General features: G+C 41.7%; 1 protein-coding gene across 4 annotated transcripts in view; it reads right to left on the minus strand.

Moving 5' to 3' along the window:
• Positions 1-21,624, minus strand: part of LOC138738944 (interleukin-1 receptor accessory protein-like 1) — a 1,251,110-nt gene that overhangs the window by 65,806 nt on the left and 1,163,680 nt on the right. For all 4 annotated transcript variants that reach the window (XM_069890175.1, XM_069890174.1, XM_069890172.1 and 1 more), the window contains one exon: positions 4,278-4,410. In XM_069890175.1, coding sequence (XP_069746276.1) covers positions 4,278-4,410 — 133 coding nt within the window. The remainder of the gene's footprint in view (positions 1-4,277; positions 4,411-21,624) is intronic.

Consider the following 21,624-nt stretch of genomic DNA (forward strand, 5'->3'; position numbering starts at 1 on the left):
TCTTTAACCATCAAGGAGAAGGTAATATAAGAAGTAAAGAACTTGGACTCAATTTGGATGGAGCACAAAAATTTTTTATTATGATAGCCTTAGCTGTAGCAAAAAAATGTATTATGTCAACCTGGAAATTAGAAGATAGCCTGAGAATACAGCAATGGTACATAGAAATGAATAAATGTATTCCATTGGAAAAAAATAACATAATTTAAGAAATAACATCACAGTATTGGAACAAATTTGGGAACCGTGCATGAGAAGTCCTACCGCGGACTTCCACCACCTAAAATGACAGAAGGAGAAGACGACGAAATGAACTGACCCAGTATGTAAAAGTAGAAGACACAAATTTCTTGTTTATTTTCATTGTGTGATGACATTGTTTAATGTATCATATAGGTTGAATGTTGAGTGGGTGGGGAGGGGGGTGGTTGAAGGAGGAAGGGAAGGGAGGGGGGAAAAGGGGAGAAAATGAGACTGTGTATATAATGTTTGTGTGTATTTTGGTCAGTATGGTTCATAGTGTGAAAAATAAAAACATTTAAAAAAAGAAGGCATAGGAGTATCAATATCAGGACTGCCTCACTGGGAAATAGCTTCTTCCTGCAGGCTGTTAGATTGATAAACAGAATCCTGTAGTTAAGTAAATCATCCAAAAATATTTATATGTATTTATTTAATATTGCATCTTTATGTATATATGTGATTATTATGTGCTGTGTATGTGTGTGCACCGTGATATGGAGAAATGCTGTTCCATCTGGTTGTTTATACACTATCAGATGATAATAAACTTGAACTCCTATTGGGTTCCACACATTTCCACCAACATTTATAATGCCTGTTATTTGCTAAAACTGCAGACTGTGATCTTTTCAAATACTTGCATAACTCTTTATGGTGAATTAACTGCACGGAGCATGGTGATTCTGAAGGGTTAACCGCAACTGAATCCCATTGCCACTGGTGAACTGATGGATGGGAGCTTGGTGGCATTTGACTGTCACTCCTTTTTATGCCCTTGGATTATTGAAGAACTTCATTGAAGCACTTGGTGAAAAATTTCTACGTTTCTCTGACAGCATCAAAAGTGAGATCCATTTCATGAATTAACATCGAAGCGAGCTAACAACAATGTGACCCATATCCCCGGTATCTTGAAAAGTATATTTTAAAAATCCTGGGGATCCCAACAATAATTTTAATTTTGAACAAGGCAGCTACTGAAGTTTGACTCCTGGTTGATGAGGACAGGGAAAGAGAGTCCAGGGCCATTAAGGTGAGAGTTTCTTATGTTGGCTTGCAAGGTTTCCCTGTTACACTTCTATCCCCACATTATTCTCCTGATAATTTCTTCAAGTTGAGTGAACCAGGAAAGTCTGGGATCCGTCCCTCTGTGGGGTCCAACTCCAGGTTTCCAACTGTTTTGAATGGGATTCTGATTGGAGGCATGAGGGTAAGTTGAAAGTACCTGTGCTTCATGTTGCTGTTGTTAGCTACATTTCCAAGTTATCCCTCCCACTTGAATCCCTACCACAGTAAAATGCAGCTCTAACCCTTTTCATACCGCCGATTACATGTGGGTTGAACCGAGTAATTTAGCAGGTCCATTCCTGGTAATCGCGCAGTGTGAACCAACCCAACCAGACAGGGCAAGTTAAATTCAACCTGGTTCTGACACTTGGTGGGAGCAAGCGTCAGAACCCGGCTGAGTTAACTCAGTAATCGCCTTCTGGCAGGGTGAAAACATAACCTGCTCTCCAATTGTCACCGCTGGAGACGGGACCCCTCCTTAAAATGCCGGGTTGCTGATTAACCAGGTAAATCATGGTGGAGTGGGAAAGGTTCCCGAGTGCAGCAAGCCCGGTAATTCACCTGCTTCCTAGGAGGGTTAGCGTTGTGAAATGGATAAGCAGCTACATGGAAACTTCTGAGAAGTAAAAGGATTTGTGCATAATTTTAAGACAAGGAATTCCTCTTTAATATAAATAAAATACAGTTAAGAAATGTTCCGTTTCCTGTAAAAGGAACTAAAAATGCGAGAAGGCACTCCAAAAAATTCAAAAACAAAATTTAAAATTGATGTTTGTCCCTAATTAAAACTAATTTTATTGGAGAGGATCCGATGTAAAAAAAAATGTTGGCTAAGTGTATTGAGTTCTTTATCCCATCAAACTTTTATCAGCCTTTTCCTAGTTTTGAATTCTTGATGTGAATAGAGTTAGCCTAATGTCACGATTTTACTCTTTATTCTTACATTACAGTGGGTTCTCTTGCAGGTCACACAGAAATTTCTTTCCTTTGCATTATGTAACTTGTTGTTCCTTTTTATATGTAACCTATTTTAACGTATTCATGAAAAATTAATAATATACAAAAGAAAGTTGGAAAAACTCAGCAGGTCAGATTCTGTTTGTGGAGAGAGGAACATTTTTAATGCTTCAAGTCCTGCTAACACTCTCTGGTTTTAGTTCAAACTTCCAGCATCCTGTTGAAATAATCTTTGTTGTGGTAATGTAGATATTACTGCTGGTCTGATTTAAACCTAAACACCGTCCAACAGAATTAAAATCATGACAAGTCTGAAAATTCTCACAAAGAAGGCATACCAATGCCTCAAGTTTCTAATAAGTCTGAGGAGATTTGACACGACGTGGTATATCTACATGTACACTCTGGAAAGTTGATGGCAGGTTGCATCACAGCCTAGCTTGGTGATTCAAGTGCCCAGAAAAAAACAGAATGCTGAAGAAAGGAGCAAAGATAGTCAGCTGCTTCACAAGCACCACTGAAGACATCTTTGTGAGCACCACCCCAAGAGGGCTGCCAGTATCATAAAGGATCCCATTCCCCTTGTCACAACCTCTTCTCACTTCAGGTCGAGTGTACAGAACCTTGAGGACAAGCATCTTGAACTTCAAGAATGGTTTCTTTCCAGTGCCCTTGTTATACTAATCATGGACTGCTTCTATACCACAAAAGGACAGGCCACGCATATAGTAAAGCCACCTTTTTTTCTTGCACAATGGTAACTGTGAATATTTATGATCTATCTCACGCTTGTATTTATTAACTCTTTTTAATTTAATTAAATGTACTCCATCACAGTGTTTTAAAATGAAGTAATTATTCAGCTGCAGGAAGGAAGAATTTTGGAGCATATGCACATTATATTATGCATAAACCAATCAACTCATTATTATTATCAAATATCTCCAAACAAATGATGGTGGATGTTGGTTAAAGTGTCCAATCTTGGTGGATCATCAGAAGAAAGCAACTTGGTTTCCTTCGAGCGAGGAACCCAAAAGTCACTATAGATTCTCCCTGACTTATGACCTATCCACATATAGACAGATTAAAAAAAAATTCTGTACAGGCAGTATCCTCCCTTGTCACTGCCAGGGACCCGACTTCTCTGCTCCTGGTGGGAGCCCGACATCCCCGTTCCTGCTGGGAGCCCGACATCCCTGCTCCTGCTGAGAGCCTGAAGTTACACCGGGTAACTAGGGGCAGTGGCGTCACCTCGCAACCTACGTTGTGATTTGGAAGGCGTGCACAGATTGCCATGGCTCTCTCTCCCTCTTCAATCTCTCCCTCCCCAGCAACGCAATCTGCACAATCTTCCAAATCACCTTTGATGGTGTTGCGTCCATCAAAGCACCTTTCCTTGACGTCACTACAAGAGGAGCACTCAAAACAAAAGAAAAAATATAAAATTTATAAGATTACGGTGAAAATTTGGCCTATCTATGGAAAATAATGACTCTTGCGAGAGATGGCTAGTGGCAACCTCTCGCGAGCAGTGGTGGATTAATCATTAGGCTGAAGCCCAGGGGTCCAGAAGGTGAGGGTGGCCTACAGTCTACAGTCACAGCATCGGATGAAGGGTGGGGGTCGTGGGGCAGGAGGGCAAGGTCAGGAGGGGGGGGGCCTGACTAAAGCTCAGCCTAGGGCCATTATGGTAGTTAATCTGCCACTGCTTGCGAGAGATGGCCATGTGGTATTTGACAAACTATAACAGGAATACAGGGCAATTCCGACATACGTCCATTCTGAGATATGACCGGTCGGCCAGAATGGAACACGGACATGTGTCGTGGAGTACCTGTACTCAGTTTGGCCTTGTTGTGAGTCAAATTTCCATGTGGTTTACCCTGAACAGGCCAACCATCTTTGGAAAGTGATGCACGCATTGATGGAATAATTCATTAAAAAAAAATGGCTGCCATGACCATCCAATAAATGAACATTCAGATGTAATTAAAGGCTCTAATTACCTCATGTCACTCTCTCTGGCGTGGTTATCATCAAGGTCTTCAATAAACTTCTCTCCCTTCATCCAGTAAATGATGGGGCTGACCTCTCCACCATAGCCGAAAAATGCTCTGCAAGTGAGATTGGCAACGATGCCTGTTGAAACAAAGCAGAATAAAAGAAAGACATTAGATACATGCAGAATTTAGCCAATCCCTTCAAATGTTCAACAGAAGATGCTGTTTCACAATGCTACTACTGCCCAAAGAACATCTTAGTTTACACAGTCTTTAATGCAGAAGGGGAATCCAGGGGATTTTATCGTGTATTATGCTGGAAGTCAATGCCAGACTTTAACTTGTTTTTTTCAAGTTTGAGAACTCTCTCAATATAGAAGAAACATGACAGCAAAGGAGCAGAGCCTCTTTAAAAAGGGATTCATTTGGTTTTATTGAGGTTTTGTCATCCATCCTATTCCAATCTTAATGCTTTCCACATCTGCATATTTAATTTTAATCTGGCCAGTTAAGCCCCAGATCTTGGTGAAAGGAGTTGAGTAAATTAAAAAAATCAGTCAGTTTCAGAGGTCCAGGAAATCTCCTTGGAATGTTTTTCTCCCAGGGGCAATAGAAATACAATAAGAGCTAAATGTCATAATTAGCTCTTGCCTTAATCTGTTTCTCTTTGCCCAGATGCTGCTTGCCCTGGTGACTCGTTCCAGCAGTTTCTATTTTTATTTCACATTTCGAACATTTGCAGTTATTTTGGTTTAAATTTGTGACTGCTGAGAATATTGATTGATATTTCAGCGATTGGGTCAGCAGGCAACCACAATGCAATGTTAGGTTTTCCCAGTGGGTAAGATAGAATGTAGAAGCCTCGACTTATTGTCTGAAAATGTTCCATAGATAGAAATGAAGCTTGCAACTTTCCAAACAATATGTACTCTGATTTCAGCACCGTCCCCTGCGATGAAGGTTTTGCCCACTTGATGCAACTGAGGTTTGTTCTACAATACTGTAATGCTTGGGATATCACTGAGAGGAAGCAACCTGGTCACAAGATCAAGGCTTTTAGGTACTTCAGGACCCAAATGAAGCATCTGGCTATGCCGTTAAAACCTGTGTAAACCAACTGGCTGGAGGTTTTGCAGATATCTCGCTACAACAGTCAGACGTCCCCACCTGCTTCAAAAGGGCATCATTCATCCCAGTGCCAAAGAAGATCAAGGTGATATGCTTCAATAACTGTCGGCATGTGACTCAAACATATTTCATGATGAAGTGCTGTGGTTATGGAGCTGTCCCAGGAAGGATTGGAGGTGCTTCAATTCACCTATCATGACAACAGGTCAACGACAGATGCCATCTTGCTGAACCCCCCCCCCCACCCACTCTGCATGAGGTCACTTGGACAATTGGAACCCGATCATTTGGCTGTTGTTCATTGACTGCAGCTCAGAGTCCAACCACCATCACACCAGCAAAACTCATGACCAAGCTAAAGGTCCCTCGGCAACTGGATTCTCAGCTTCCTCAACAGCAGACCGTCAATCAGTGTGAATCGGCAACATCTCCTCCTCGCTGACCATCAACACGGGCCCTTCAAGGCTGCGTGCTTATTCTCCGTCTCTGTAACCTGGACACCCATGACTGTGCAGGTAAAGTTCAGCACAAGCTCAATTTAAATATTTGCCGTTGACACCAATGTTGTTGGAGGAATAACTGAAACTGCTGAGTCAGAATACAAGATGGAGAGAGTCAATGTGATTGGGTGGAATCAGAACCACCATCTTGTCTCAACGTCACTGACAAGCTCATTGTTGGTTTTAGGAAGGAGAGGTCGATGAACCATGCTCTAGTCTGCATTAGTGGGAAGGAGAAGGAGGATTAGAATCTTCAAATACCTGCTGGTCCATATTTCAGGAAACCTCTCCTGGAGTCAGAAGGCGGCTCATTAATCCCTCATCTCAAGGATGCAATGCAGCTGAAGCTCACCAGAGCGCTGCTCTGGCACCCCATGGGCCGCTCCGCTCTGCTCTGCTGTGCATACCCACCCCACCCCGACCATTCTGGACGTACAAGGAACCTGTTTCTTCCATGACCCGTCCACTGATCTCCTTCCTCATCCTACCGTTTCCTCTTAATTACGCCAAATCCAACATGGCGGCCACCAAGGCGAGATCTCGCAAGACCATCTGTCGCTGTTTTTGGTGAGATCCGACACCTAAAAAATGAGCGGTCCACCCCTGCCTCAACATTTGAAGGGAGTTGGAGATAAATGTGGTATGTTGTCGGATACTCCATCAAACATCGACAGGGGCACGGTGCAAATTACCCTGCTCATGGTATCACTGCCTGGTTTCGGAATTCGACTGCACAGGAATGTAGAAGGCTCCAGAAGGTTGAAAAACATAGCCAGGTCCATCACAGATTCCAACATCCCATCGATTGAATGCAACTATGAGAGACACTGCCTCAAAAAGTCAGCCAACATCATCAAGGACCCCCATCACCCTGGTCACAACCTCTTCTTGCTGCTGCCTTTGGGCAGAAGGAACCGAAGGTTGAAAACCAGCACATGAACGTTCAAGCACAGTTTCTTTCCAACAATTATGGCTCTTGAACCTTCCCTTGTTACTCTAATCAGTGACTGCACTGACACCACAAAAGGATTGTCTGCACTATTGGAAAGTCATATCTATTGCATGAGAATGTTTGAATATTTATGATCTATTTTTTAATAAAGTGTTTTAATGCATATGTACATTACATGAGGTATAAGGCAATAACATTTATTATTATGATTCACGCTTAATTCTGTCTCGATACCAGGACATAGTTCTGGGTTCCAGGATGAGCAAAACTCCAATAATCAAACACCTGATTGCTTGGAAGTCCTGGGTCCTGCAACTGACCCTACAGCTCATCAACAGAAGAAACTTTCAACTGATGATGCCTTCACCTTGTCATTTCACTATTTCTGGCCCACCTGGTGAAAGATGCCTCATATGCCAGGCAGCTGTTCATTGGAGTTAGCTCGGCACTTAATACAATCCTTCCCCAGAGGCTGGTGGACAAGCTGTGCTCCTCAGGACTCAACACCCTGCTTTGTAACTGGATTCACTAGCGGAAAGACCACAGTCTGTATGGGTCAGTAGCAGAATGTCGAACACCTCAGGGCTGTGTGCTCAGCCCGCTCCTAATCACATTACTGACCCACGACTGCATCACCAGATCCATCTCCAACTATGTTAATGGATTTGCAGATGACACAACAGTCGTCGGCCTCATCAGCAACAACGACGAGTTGCACTACAGAGATGAGGTGCAAAATCTCGTGAAATGGTGCGAGAGGAACAACATGAACAAAACGAAGGAGATGCTCATGGACTTCAGGAGGACCAGGAACGACCACCCTCCACTACACATCAACAACTCTGTAGTGGAGAGAATGGAGATCAGAAAGTTCTTTGGATTTCACATAACTAGTAACCTATCATGGTTACTCTTCACGTGTCAGAAAGGTGCAACAGTGACTCCACCTCCTAAGAAGATTGAAGTGGGCAAGGCTACCCTCCCACTGTGTCAACCTTCTATAGGAGCTCTATCAAGAGTCTCCTGGCCGGCTGCATCACAGAATGGTTCGGTTGCCGCAGGGAAATGGATTGGAGGTCAATCCACAGGACCATAAGAGTGGCAGAAAGGATCACTGGAGTCTCCCTCCCCTCACCTACATCGCCATGATCTACCAGGATCGTAGTCTGAAGAGAGCTCGTAAAATCATTGTGGACCCCTTCCAGCCTGCACATAGCATCTTTCAGCTGCTCCCATCAGGGAAGAGATACAGGAGGATCAGAGCCAGCACCACCAGGCTGAGGAACAGCTTCTTCCTACAGGCAGTGAGAATGCTGAACGACCATATTTATTTGTTTTTTTTTGCATATATCAGTACTTGCCCTGCATTTGTGTTGTTTTTCTGTATGTATGTGTGATTGGATGTTTTCCACTTCCTTTAAACTTATTGAGTTTTTTGGAGAACATGTATCTTTTGCTGTGCAATACATAAAGAAAGTGAAATAAAAGCATATTTATAATTAATAAGAATTAATAGGGGTAACATATGAGAGAATGGAGAAATGGAAGGTCCAGAATGAGCCAGATGATTGAAGTTTTCTGTACTATTCAATTTATGATTGGTGTTACATAAAGGCAAGTTTGCATGGCATACAGATCAGGACCGGAGACCTTCAAGATCTGAAGCCTGTTCCGTTACTTAGTAAGAGCATGGGTGATCTGACCGCAACATCAGAGCGGCATTCTCAACCACAGAACACTGCAGTGCAGAAACAGGCCCTTCGGCTTTTAGTCTAGCCTGAACTATTTTTCTGCACGGTCTCACCAACCTGCACCTAGGCCATATGCCTTCACACCTCTCCCATCCATGTGGCCTGCCCAAATATTTTCTTAAAATTGAGCCCACATTCACCACTTCAGCTGGCAGCTCCCAACCATTCTCTGCACGAAGAAGTTTCCCCTAATGGTCCCTTAAAATTTTTCCCCTTTTAACCTTAGCCCGTGTCTTCTCACCTCACCTTATTGGAAATGGATTCGATGCATTCTGTCCTTATTGAAATAAGACCACCGAGATAGTGCACTTGTCATGTGGTCTCACCTGTGCCTAATATATTGAATTCGCCTCTCCACAAAGGGAAACATATTCTGTCAGTTTTCCTAATTATCTGCTGTACCTACACACGAGTCTGTTGTGAATCGTACACTTGGACACTGTAAAGGCTGTGCCTCAGAGCTCCCACCAGTCAGATAATCTTCCAACTTCCTGTGCAGTCTGCCTGAAATCACTATTGACAGAGTGGAAGGAACAGGAAAACAGTCCTTCTGCGGATGACGTGAAAAGTTAAACACAGATTAAATGTAAATAGATTGAAAAAAATATCTGACATTTAAATCAGCTTCGTAGACATCACTGCCAAATAGCCACAGACTTTTGGAACATTCTTTCATGATAAAGCAGTGATTTTCAAACTGCCCCCCTTTAAGTAATCCCTATGCCATCAGTGCTCTGTGATTAGTAAAGGGGTTGCTTAAGGTGGGATGCGAGTGGGAAGGGAAGGTTGAGAATCACTGCTCTAGACCCAATTGTTACTGAAATATTCTGCTTGAGAAAAATTGTCATTCGCCCATTTTCTTTGGAGTTCTGAAACATGTCAACTAAGTACAATTAAAACAAATGCCTTCATTAACTCTATTAACTGTTTATCTTTTTTACTTTCCTCTTTTCCATGTGTCTTTGTCTTCTTCTTTTTCTTCCCTCTCTCTCTGGCTCCTTCTCTTGTCTTCTGTTCACCTCTTTTTGCCGCGATATTGCCTGCCCGACTCTCTCTGTCACTTCAGTTGCATCCTGTTGTTGGGGCCCTCTCCCATCAGTGTCTCTTGTTATGCGCACTGTACATGCACGAAGAGTCGTGCATGCGCAGTTGCAATTTTTTTTGTGGCTCAGCGAGGCATTTTTGTAGTCTGTTTCGGGAAGGGCCCTTACCCAGCTGGGCGTCTAATGGCTTCAGGATCAGATGTTCTTTTTTACGGTAAGGTCTACCTCTTTTCTTTCTGCTGTTTTCCTGTCTTCTTCTTTATTTGTCTCTCTGATCTTTTTTGCTGCCATCTCTTGGGTTTTCTTGGTCTCTTTATCTTTCAGGTCTTCTATGTTTTTTCTGTCCAACTTTGTTTTTTCTTCTTTTTATTTTCTCCGTGGAGGGTTGGTTTTCGTCAGCCACTACTCCATCAGTGTGACGTCACCCTCCCCAAGCACCCTCCTTGATCACCAATCAATGCGATAGACGGGGCATTATGAATGAATGGCCCAATGCAGTTTGAACAATTGCTTGACTAGAGTTTGCAAATACTTCTCTCTACTTGTAGCTGATGAGATGGGGTGAAACATGCCGACACTGAGATATCCAAAGCAAAATGATTATGGGCTCCTGGTCTATCAATGCCAGTACATTCATTGAAAAAAAATCAGTGAGGGTTGTCATGGCAGATGATTACTGATTTTTGACCTTTTTACCAACAGTGAAGTTTAGAACCAAGTTTTGTAACTCCCTACATGACCTCAATGCCATTAAATAAGACTGATTAACACACAAAGTTCTGGAAAACTAATTAATGTCCAATATTACACTCACTGCATTAGGTCATTGCTTGATTGATCTTGTTTTCACAAACTGAAGTTAGTTCAGAGGACTTCATTGATTACTTCTAAATGAAGTCACAGTCAGCATTTCTCAAAATGGACAATTAGCATGTTTCACAATCTTTATGTTTCTTCTCAAATGTATGCTATCAGGAAACTATTGATTGACTGGTTCCAAAGGCTCTGAAGTTTTACTTTTGTAATATACAGAACTTGAACTGCACACAGTAATTTCTACAGTTGCAGAAAAGGACTGCAGAGAATACTGTCCTCAAGTTACACATGCAATTTTCTTCATACCACTTTCCCTTCGTCACATTATGAAATGATAAGGCAAACAGCAGATGTAAAACACATCCTTTTTTGCAACAGTTGCCAACCACCAACAATCAACAGATCCAAACAACAAGCTGGATCGTAGGGATGAATTGGAGAACTTGAGCAGCCCATTCAGAGCGTTGAGCTTGTTCAGCACCAAGGCTCATCGTCTCCATTACTCTTCTTCCCTTCCATGTCCATGGATTCTCAGGTGCCTCAAACACAAATATTAACTTAATATTAAATATCAGCCCTGACCTTCCTGGACAAAATACCATCTATAAATCAATAACACATCCCTGATAGATACTCCATTTAAGAAACAATCAGAGCGTGAGGGGGAATGAAGAAGGTATTTGCCTGATTAGATTCACACCAGCTTGCAATAAGTGTAGAAAATGGAGGCACAGTCCCACTCAAGGTCAGATTAATCCTCCTTGTGTGTTCAGAATGTTCAAGCTGTTCTCAAAATTCAAAATAGAATCAACAGGTGACATGACATATTTATTGCTACACTTGCTGGTGTCATGGACAAATAATGGAATGACCTCTCATTATGGTCCTTCACCCATGAACTCCCTCAGTCCAGCAACCCCTCCAGTACACTCGTGCATGAAGTACTTGTCAATATATTCCTGCAATGAATATATAAAGCAATGTGCCAGACGGCATGGGAAAGAAATGACAGAGAAATTTTCTTGGGATATCTTCAGTGGAAGGTTTCTGGTTCCTTGGGAGAAAAGCCCCTTTGTGGCTATGCATGTGCTCCTATGATAGCTCTGAAGTTGCTGTGAATTGCACAGCGGAGAGCTGGTTGCATCACTTTCTGGTACCGAGGCACCAACGCTCTTGACAAGAAAACACCCCCAGAGGGTTGTTTACTTGGCTGGTGACATCATGGACACCAGACATCACTCCATTGAGGACATCTTCAAGAGGCAGTGTCTTAAGAAAGCAGCTTCTATCCTCAAGGTATAGACGAGCACTCAGGGACAGCTTCTTTCCTAATGCCATCAGAACCAAAGACGCTGCCTTACTTGGACTGTTCATGCACTATTTTTATAAGGTGGTCTATATGGCACTGTGATGCTACTACAAGACTTGTTCATGACAATAATTTCTGATTCTGAATTATTGGAAGAGAAAGTGAGGAGATTTTCTTGACTAATTTCACTGTGATATTTGCTTCAATGACTTGCCATCTACATATTTCTCAAATTGCTATTTGAGAATAAATGTGAGCAGCATTCATTAATATATCAATCCAGTATTAACTCTTGGTGATCACTATATATTTTACTATTAAACAGGAATTAACTTGGAAAATGCAGATTACCCAGAAACTCTTCCTCTGGCATATCTGCGAATCAATGTTCACTGCAAATGGTCTCGTTCTTGGTTTGCTTACACAGTTTGAAGCTGGCATTGGAACAGTGTAAAGTGCTAATGGTTTCCATGGTGAGTTGAGCAAGGAATATTGGCTGAACGGTGAGTCATTTGATGAACTTTGTAGCGTGAGTGTTTGTCATATCTGCCGATGCTAAGTACCTCAAAGAAGTAAGAACTGAAGCAGCAGGAGACTGCTTTTCAGACTTTGGAAGTGCACTGTTGGGACTTGAATATCTCCAACCCAATGCAATTACTACAGCTATGTGGAGATTATGACAAGCAGTTTATAACAATACTCTGCTTTGATGAAATGTGATGCAAATCTGAAATCAGGCTTCTCGCCATCGTACAATTTTTATTCAAGACTTCCAGGAGAACAAAATAATCACCACATTCGGTCACAATGAGTGGCAATTGGAGAGTTCTGTCAGATCATGCACTGCATCGCTCAAATAACAAAAGGGCAATCAGATAGAGGAACTCGACATTTGAGATTTGGCTGAGGCAATTGGTAATTACAAGTGGGAAGAATTTCCATCACTGTGGCGGGATAGTCCCAAATGTCCAGTTTCTCAAGGTGAAGTCCGTCCTGAATTTAGGACCTTTTGCAAGTCTGAGGCTTTCTGACTGACAAGCACCACCTTATCTGTTGCTATGATACATCAGCAGAGATGAGATGCTGACATAACCCAACATTATGGCAGGAATAAAAGCCTCCAGGATCCTCTGTCAGGCAGACCTGGCATACAATCTAAGATCCCATTCATCTCAGCCTATGGAATGGGATCAGAATCAACATTTATGTCATGAAATTCTGTGTTTTGTAACAGCAATCATAGTTTAAACATTCATATTATAACTGTCTTAGCTCAGTTACCAGTTTTGCTTAATATTGTTAAAAATCTCTCTGTATCTTTACTGGCATCAATTTTAATAGGTTTCTTAAATAATCACAATTTGTTATGCTTTCAAGAAGACAAAACTCCACTGTCAGGTTTTCTTCTCCGAAAACCTGCCCAGGGCAAGAGGTACATGTAGAGAGGTAAGCCCATAGGACATTTCTGCCATTTGAAGCCCACTGCTTGACCTGAGGTTACCGAGTGCCGAGGATGTCAGCATCCACATCCACACCAGGTGAACAGGGGCAGGTGTTGACGCGTGGTATGGGTTACTTTCAAAAGCATGCCACGCAATGGAATGAGGTGGAGAAAGCAGAAAAGTTTAGTCGGGGGACTGAAGGATGTGTGAATCATTTCATGGGAGAAAGAGGGAGGTCCACTGGTGTGATTCAAACAAGGGTATTGTGTTGATTGTGCCATGGGATGGTAGGCAACTGTGGTTGCAGATTACAGCAAATGTGAGGTGTGCCAGCACAGGATGGTGGAGGCCATGTGGCAGACAAGCTGGAGATTGCGGAGATTGAGTCATGCTAATCATGTCTTGAGTCTGGACAAGGTTCAGATCCTCTAAGATAATCACAGAGCCCCATCTGAATAAACCACAATTGGAAAAAAGATACTTTGCAGTTCCAGGCCACCAAGTCCATCGTATTATACTGTGATTCGGATTGGGATGGCTGGCCTGTGATTTAATTATTGCCGGTAATTAATTTATTTGCTGAATAAACCTGGGAAAATCAGCATGCAAAGCTACAAAAATATTACTTCAATGAACAACATACTGGAAAACCTTTATCTTCTGTCATGGGGATAGACTAGATGTTTTCACCTGCGAATCCCTCCCCCGGGGAATGAGCATTAATTAGCAGAAGACAATGCGACACAAAATTGGAATCAGTAGCCAAAAAACATATTAGTTGAAGAAGTGCAGCAGCAAGGGAGCTTCGGAGTTAAAACCGACAACTCCCTTTTGTCAAACAGCAGCATTTTCTGAATTTTGACACGTACTTACATTAATCTAAAAGTAAGAAGTGTCGCATATTGCACTCTTGAGCTGTTCTGTCAACTTCCTTTTAATCCACTACAAAATGAGGCATTGAAGAGTCCTGTTCAACTCATTGTAATTCTTCTCTCCAATTATTTCTATACATTGGAGAATCAGTGCAATCTTGCTTTGATCCCAGGGAGAATGTGACCAAAGGAGTACTATTCGGAACAATTGCTGGTGAGAAACTAATGGTTTCTGAGTTTCAAAACATTTGCCCCTGAGTATTTTCTTGCTGGCCACTGCCAGTGAAAAGTGCTGGATGTGGTCATTGATCGTTCAGTACAAGCCTTGAAAATTTATTTTGAAGTCACCTCTATGATTATGGATCTAAACAGCTTTATATAATCGGCTTCAACTGCGCTGAACAATTTTGCCTGAGGTGACCCACTGATGATACATGCTAAATCTTTCTGTCAGATGCAACAAATCAATTTGCTTTTCACTTCAAGCTCATGGGTGATCTTTTATTTTCTTCAGCCCCAGTTATAATGTTCCACTCTTGCACAGCATTATGGTTTAGCTCTTCATTCACCCTGACTCAATGTCGCCTCATCTAATTACTGAAGAACCCTGTGAAGGTAGTTTTCCCGAGCTGCAATCTGTGTCAGTGTTGTGGGTAAAAGCTGGAACACAGGTGAAAGATTGTGGACTTCTGAAATGAAAAGAAAGACCTGTGCATTTGAACAAAATGGAAAATGGCAATTGTGGAACTGAGCATCCGAGGCAGGGATACTGTCAGCTTCTCTCAGCCTTGCAACTGATCACTGATTTTATCTCCTGGTAGACCATGACCTGGTGTCTGTTACAGATGTGTGGGTTTCCACTTAAGCTACATATAACTTGTGAAACACAATGAATCATATGGGGAGAGGGAAAACTGATAAAAAAATACATCTAGATTACACTCCTTCCCCAGTTTACAAAAAGAAAGTTAATGGATGTTCTAATTCAACACATAGAAGTGCTGGAGAAATTCGGTGTAGCATAGCATGGGCGGCACGCTTGGTGCAGCAATTAGCGCAACGCTGTTACAGCGCCAGCGATCGGGACCGGGGTTCAAATCCCGCGCGGTCTGTAAGGAGTTTGTGCACTCTCCCCATGTCTGCAGAGGTTTTCCATGAGGACTCTGGTTTCCTCCCATCCTCCAAAAACCTACTGGGGCTTGTAGGTCAATTGGGTGTGATGGGGCGGCACGGGCTTGTGGGCCAAAAGGGCTTGTTACCGTTCTGTAGGTCGAAATTTAAAATTTAAATTTAAAAAAATCCTTATGAAGCAAAGATGCGTAACCAACATTTTGGGCCTGAGCCCTTCGTGGAAGGTATGGTTAAAAAAAAGAGCAGGCAGCCGCCTGGTTAAAATGGTGGGGAGACGGTTGGGGGGAGGAGCACAGGCCCCCAGCCAAGAGGTCGTAGGTGGATATGGATGGGAGGGCAGGAGAGAATATATGTTCTGACATTTCTTTTGAGCTTGAGCTGCCTCCTGGTTTTTTGGAGTTCCTTTGATCTTCTCAAAGGATCTTCTCTTGCTACCATTTCTTAACTTGGTATCACACCTAGAATGTTGTGCCAGTCCACACTGGGTCGACTTTGCCAATATACTCATGACCATGTTGTTGTTTAATAAGATTATGTGTGTTTTTGACAAGATTTCAGAGATCGACATGTCATCTCCGAATTCTGTCTTCCATTTTGACAAGCTATCTCCCCATACCTAGTTCTTCATCTAAGCTGTCCAGTATCCCATTCTGTAATGGGTTGTTTGTTGGTTGAAGCCGATGCACACACTTGGTTGGCTACAACATCTTGCTCCACAGCTTAAGCTCTAGGTTGGTGGCACAACCATCATTCATCCCCTCCTCACTCAAGAGAGGGCTGAACTTAGCCCTTATTGTAACTTTATCTCAGCAGATTCTCTCCAAATATGGCTCCAACTTCAGAATCCCGTCTGGGACAATGGCGAGAGGAGGAGTGAGCAGCTTCAAATCAGGAGCGGTAGGTGCTCTTTTGAGTCTCGCCATTGACCAATTAGATCTAGCTAATATAAAGAAAGGAAGCCCAAGTGGAGCCGCCAGTATTGGAGTGGAGACTGAGACTCTGGTTCCTGAGGTAGGCAAGGCTGAGGATGTGCTTCTTACAGGTAAAGGTAAGGTCGGGTAAGATTTTCTCAAAGTAAAAAACAATAGGTAGTGGAGATGGCAGCTAGGGAATTCAGGGTGTGGGCACTCGGGAGAGCACAATTGTCCCTGCAGGAGGTGCATCAGCTGCAGTTCCATACAAACCAAGTTAGGGAGCTGGAGCGAGATGAACTCCAGATCATTCAGGAGACACAGGGGGTGACAGAAAGGAAATTCATGGAGACAGTCACCCCCAAAAGGCAAGAGGCAGGTAGTTGGGTGACTATTAGGAGAGGGAAGGGGAAGAGGCATTGGTGCAGAGAACCCTTGTGGCCGTTTGCCTCAACAATAAGGTTTGGATTAATCAAAGTTTATTGCATTGGAGTATATCTCCAATGTGAAAAATTTGGGAGATTGTTTTAAAGAGGGTAAGTTTTTATCTTTTAATCAGATGAGGGAAGATTTTGGTATTAATAAGAACTCTTTATTTCTTTATTATCAAATTCAATCTTTGGTAAAATGTGTGTTTGGTAGAGATATGATTTTACCTAAAATGACTAAATTTGAGACTTCTCTTATGAGGGTACCAGAGAAGGGTTATATTTCATCTATGTATCAAATATTACAGGATGGTATGGATAAAAAGGGTTGGGATAGATCTAAAATTAAATGGGAAGTGGATATTAGTTTTACTTTTTCTGAAGAGGATTGGTTAGATATCTGTTATGATAGTGTAACTAGATTGATAAATGCACGTTATGCAATGATTAATTACAATTTTTACATCAATTATATTTGACACCTAAAAATTAAAAAAATATGGTTTTAATGAATCAGATTTGTGTTTTAGATGTGGTGATATGGTTGGAACCTTTTTTCATGCTGTTTGGTCATGTATACATGTACAATGTTTTTGGAAGAAAATTCAATCGTTTTTAGAATATCTGTATAAGATTAAATTAGTTTTAGATCCAACAGTATTTTTATTGGGTAGTTTGCAACCTTTGAAAGGTTCGGGATTAGATAAGTTCCAGCTTGCTTTTGTATATTTAGCTTTATCCGTAGTGAAAAAATGTATTGCTAGTACGTGGAAAGATACAAATATGAATGCTATTAATAGATGGCATAATGAGATGAAATATTGTTTAATAAGGGAAAAAATTACATATGTTTCACATGATAATTATAATTTTTTATTAATAAGTGGCTGTTATGCTCGGAATATTTACATTTCAATTTATATTGATTAGATTTTAATATGTATATTTAACTTTTTAAAAATATTCTTTCTTTTTTTTATGGCTCTCAGGAGAGTTGGCTGAAGGGGGGGTTCTTTTTTTTCTTTTTTTATATATATAAAAAAATTGTTCATGTTCATGTTTAATTGCTGTATATGTCATATATTATTTGTTTTTTGAACGAATAAATAAAGTTTAAAAAAAAATAAGGAGTTGGATTCTGTTGGGAGGGAGAATGACCTATCAGGGACAAGTTGCAGAGGTCAGTTCTCTGGCAGAGTGCTAGGAATTTTCTCTTTGGAGTGAAGGAGGATGAGAGATGACTTAATAGAGGTCTACAAGATTCTGAGAAGCATGGATAAGGTAGACAGCAAACACCTTTTCCCAAGGGTGGGTGTGGCAAATACCAAAGGACATCTGTACAAAGTGAAGGGAGGTAGGAGACATCAGGGGTAAGTTTTTCTTTTACACAGGGAGTTGTGGGTGCCTGGAATACCTTGCGAGGGATGATGGTGGTGGAGGCTGAAATATTAAAGGCATTATAGAGACTCTTAGACAAGTACATGGGTGAAAGAAAAATCAAGGGTTATGAGGAGGAAGGGTTTAGTTTACTTTTGGTAGGAATATATAAGTGGGATCACATTGAGGGCCTGTACTGTGATGTAGTCTTTTATGTTCTATAAGTTTGCAAATGACATCGTTATAGCCTGATCTCAAACAATGATGAGACAGAGGACAGGAAAGAGATAATGAATCAGGTAGTTTGGTGTCCAGAGAGCCAACTCTCACTCAATGTCAACAAAACTAAGGAACTGGTCATGAAATTCAAGTACACACACCCCTGTCTCGATCAACAGTGCTAAAGTGGAGATGGTGGGGAGCTTTCAGCTTTTAACTTGTCCTGGTTCAATGGCATTGACACTACAACCAAGAAAACGTGAGGAAATTCAGCCAGTCCCAGTGTCTCCCATCAATTTTTACAGATGCACCATAGAAATTATCATGTCCAGATGTACCACAGGTTGGGACACAAACTGCTCAGCTCAGGACCACAAGAAATCAGAGAGAGCCATGGAAGCTGATCAAACCATCACACAAATCAGTATTTTACCTCCATCAACTCCTGCTGCTTCAGTTCAAGATACATCCCACCCTGGGCACACTCTCTTCTCCCACCTCCTGTTGTGTAGAAGATACACAAGTCTGAAAATATGCTCCTCCAGATGCAAGGATAGATTCTTTCCTCTGTTCAAATTCTTGAACAGACTTTCTATTGGTAAAAGATGATGCCTTTGCACTGATTTAATATACTTTTCTCTTCAAAACTATAGTTTTACATTTTTGTTTACACTCTTGTACACTCTTGTCAACACATAGGTTGACTTGCCTGGGTATCACACAAAACCAAGTTTCTCAATATGTGACAATAAACAATTCAGTTCATTTCTTAAGTCCTTTGAATATTGCAGCTCAGAAGAATGACTCTCTTTGCTAACTGATACCTCAGAAACAATGCTTGTTTCTTCAGTACTTTGACAACTCTTACCAATCTCTCTGATGCACCATTTTATTTCTTACTAAGCTTAAATAGAAATGACCTAAAATGTGGATCACCCTCTGGGGCTGAGGGAGTGCTGGAAGCAAATCGACGGGCACAGTGTCTCTGAAGGGACTCTCTTTTTCTTCTCCTATTGTTAGGGGCACTGGCCAATACGAAGGACGACTCTTTGTTTGCCTTACAGCAGACAAAAGTTGAAGTGTGTCATGTATATTACATTTATAATGTGACAATAAAAAGGAAACTGTTGGACTCTTTATGTTGAGCCGGAATATGATAAAATGTATTTCACACTCCATTATTGGAGAGGACTCAACATGTGTAATTTCAGTCCATTCTGAGTCATTATATAAAGAAGTAAACAATTCCTTTCTCAAAATAATTAGAGGGATTTTTCAGTAGGATCTTGTTAACAACTCTGAAAGTATCATCACATCTCTGTGAATATATCTTCATTGGCTTCGATGTGCGCTCTCGGATGTTACCTTTTCATTTGTTTCGTCCTTTTTTTTTGATTAGTTGTCGTATATTTAAATCTATTTTCAACCTGAGACAAACCACGTCTTTTTGTATGAACAAAAACTTGCTTCTTTCACATTGTTCATGGGGCAGTCTGGTAATTTATACGACCCAAATATTTTCCTCTTCAGGTCTTGCATGGACAACGATCTGCACCTTGTAACAAGTTGTCCATTTTAGCTTGAAGAGTCTTGAGAGAATGATCTGAACCCAATAGATGGCTTTGTGTGCAGCGCCAACCCTGACGCATTATTTGTCACGCCTTCCAATCCTCCACATTCGTCGTGGGGCAGGTCCAATTTAGAGATTTTTTTGATTCCTATCAACTCCGCAGGTGGAAATTGTGAACTAGGTCAAGGTTACTCTTCGACAATAACGGCCTCGTTCAGTTTTGTCCTGCAATTACCACATTGTCAAACACTTCCGTGTCCTGAAACTTCAATTGGTGCTGCTTCGTGAGTGGGTTGCCCTCCTGATTATCAGGACCATTTTATTTTCTGTCACCAACTCCAATAACCTTATGGTTTGCAATTAGTACCCATGGCCTGACCTTACACTTTTTTTTATGCACTGCACAACTGAAATAAAGCACTCTATACATAGAGAAAAAAAATAATAGTCAGTGGCCGTGGCTTACTCACTGTGGGGTATTTCTGATCATCGATTCCAGTTACTTTGTTGTTGGTTTATGGGATGAGGACAGTGTTGGCAACGACATCATTTATCACCCACCTCTAATGGCTGCTGAGCTGAGGCAATTAAAGATCAATCACGCTGGTAGACAACAGCTTCTTGCAGGCCAGATGTTAGTGAATCAGAGGGCTTCTGCAACAAAGCGACTATTGTACCATTATCTTCTCTGGTACTTTCAGTTTAAATTCCACATTTATTTCAGTATTTTCATTCCTCAGGTGTCGAGGTGGGACCAACTTGTGTCTGCATCACTGATTCGTTCTCCCCATCCACCTGGCCCTGACCAACGGTCCCCTCTGGCTTTACCCCTCCTCGTCCCTTTGCATACACACATTTTTTATTTTCTTGTTTGTGAACTGAAAGTCAATTAATTTAATGTTTAAGCTGTGTGTGAGTTATCTCTTGTTATTTAATGAATCAGGATCACAATTTATTGCCCTGAACAAGTCATGATTACTGAAACATCTAAGTGGAATCATACATATTATAATTACCGTGCAACATTATGGAAAAAAAATAGTGCACGAAAAGTAAGGCAGTGCCTTTGGTTCATTGATGATTCAGGAATCTGATGGCAGCGGGGAAGAAGTCGTCCTTGTGCCTCTGAGTACTCATCTTTAGGCTCCTGTATCTTTTCCCCGATGGTGACAGAGTGAAGAGGGCATGGCCTGGGAGGTGGGGGTCTTTGAGGATGGGGGCTGTTTTCTTAAGACACTGCCTCATGTAGATGTCCTCGATGGAGTGAAGTCTGATGCCTGTGATGTTGCAGGCCGAGTTAACAGCCATCTGGAGTTTATTCTTGTCCTGAGAGTTGGCGCCTCAATACTAGGCAGGGATACAACCAGCCAAAGTGTTTTCCACGGTACACCTGGAGAAGATTATGAGGGTATTCAGTGATATGCTGAATTTCCTCAGACATCTCACAAACTGTAGGTGCTGGCGAGCCTTCTTTGTGATTGCATCAACGTGGAGGCACCAGGACAGATCATGGGAGATGTTGACACCCAGGAATTTGAAGTTCTTGACCTTCCACTACTGAGCCCTCAATGAGAACTGGGTCATGTTCCCCTGACTACTTTCTGAAGTCCACAATCATCTCCTTGGTTTTGTTGATGTTGAGCGCAAGGTTATTGCCATTACACCATTCACCGAGCTGATCCATCTCCCTCTCGCACGCTTCCTCTTTGTGATTCTGCTGACAACTCAGGTGTCATCGGCAAACTTGTAGATGGCACTGAAAGCAATCTGAGCAAAATCAACAATTTATACCTTTTAAAAAAAATCATCATTCATTGATGCAATGCTCTTTTTGTCCATCTGCTTTCCCAGGTCCATTCATATTTTCAATCTAAATGGAGCCCGGCATTGGTTCCCTGGATTTT

The sequence above is a fragment of the Narcine bancroftii genome, chromosome 7 (genome assembly GCF_036971445.1).
Source record: "Narcine bancroftii isolate sNarBan1 chromosome 7, sNarBan1.hap1, whole genome shotgun sequence".
Lineage (NCBI taxonomy): Eukaryota > Metazoa > Chordata > Chondrichthyes > Torpediniformes > Narcinidae > Narcine > Narcine bancroftii.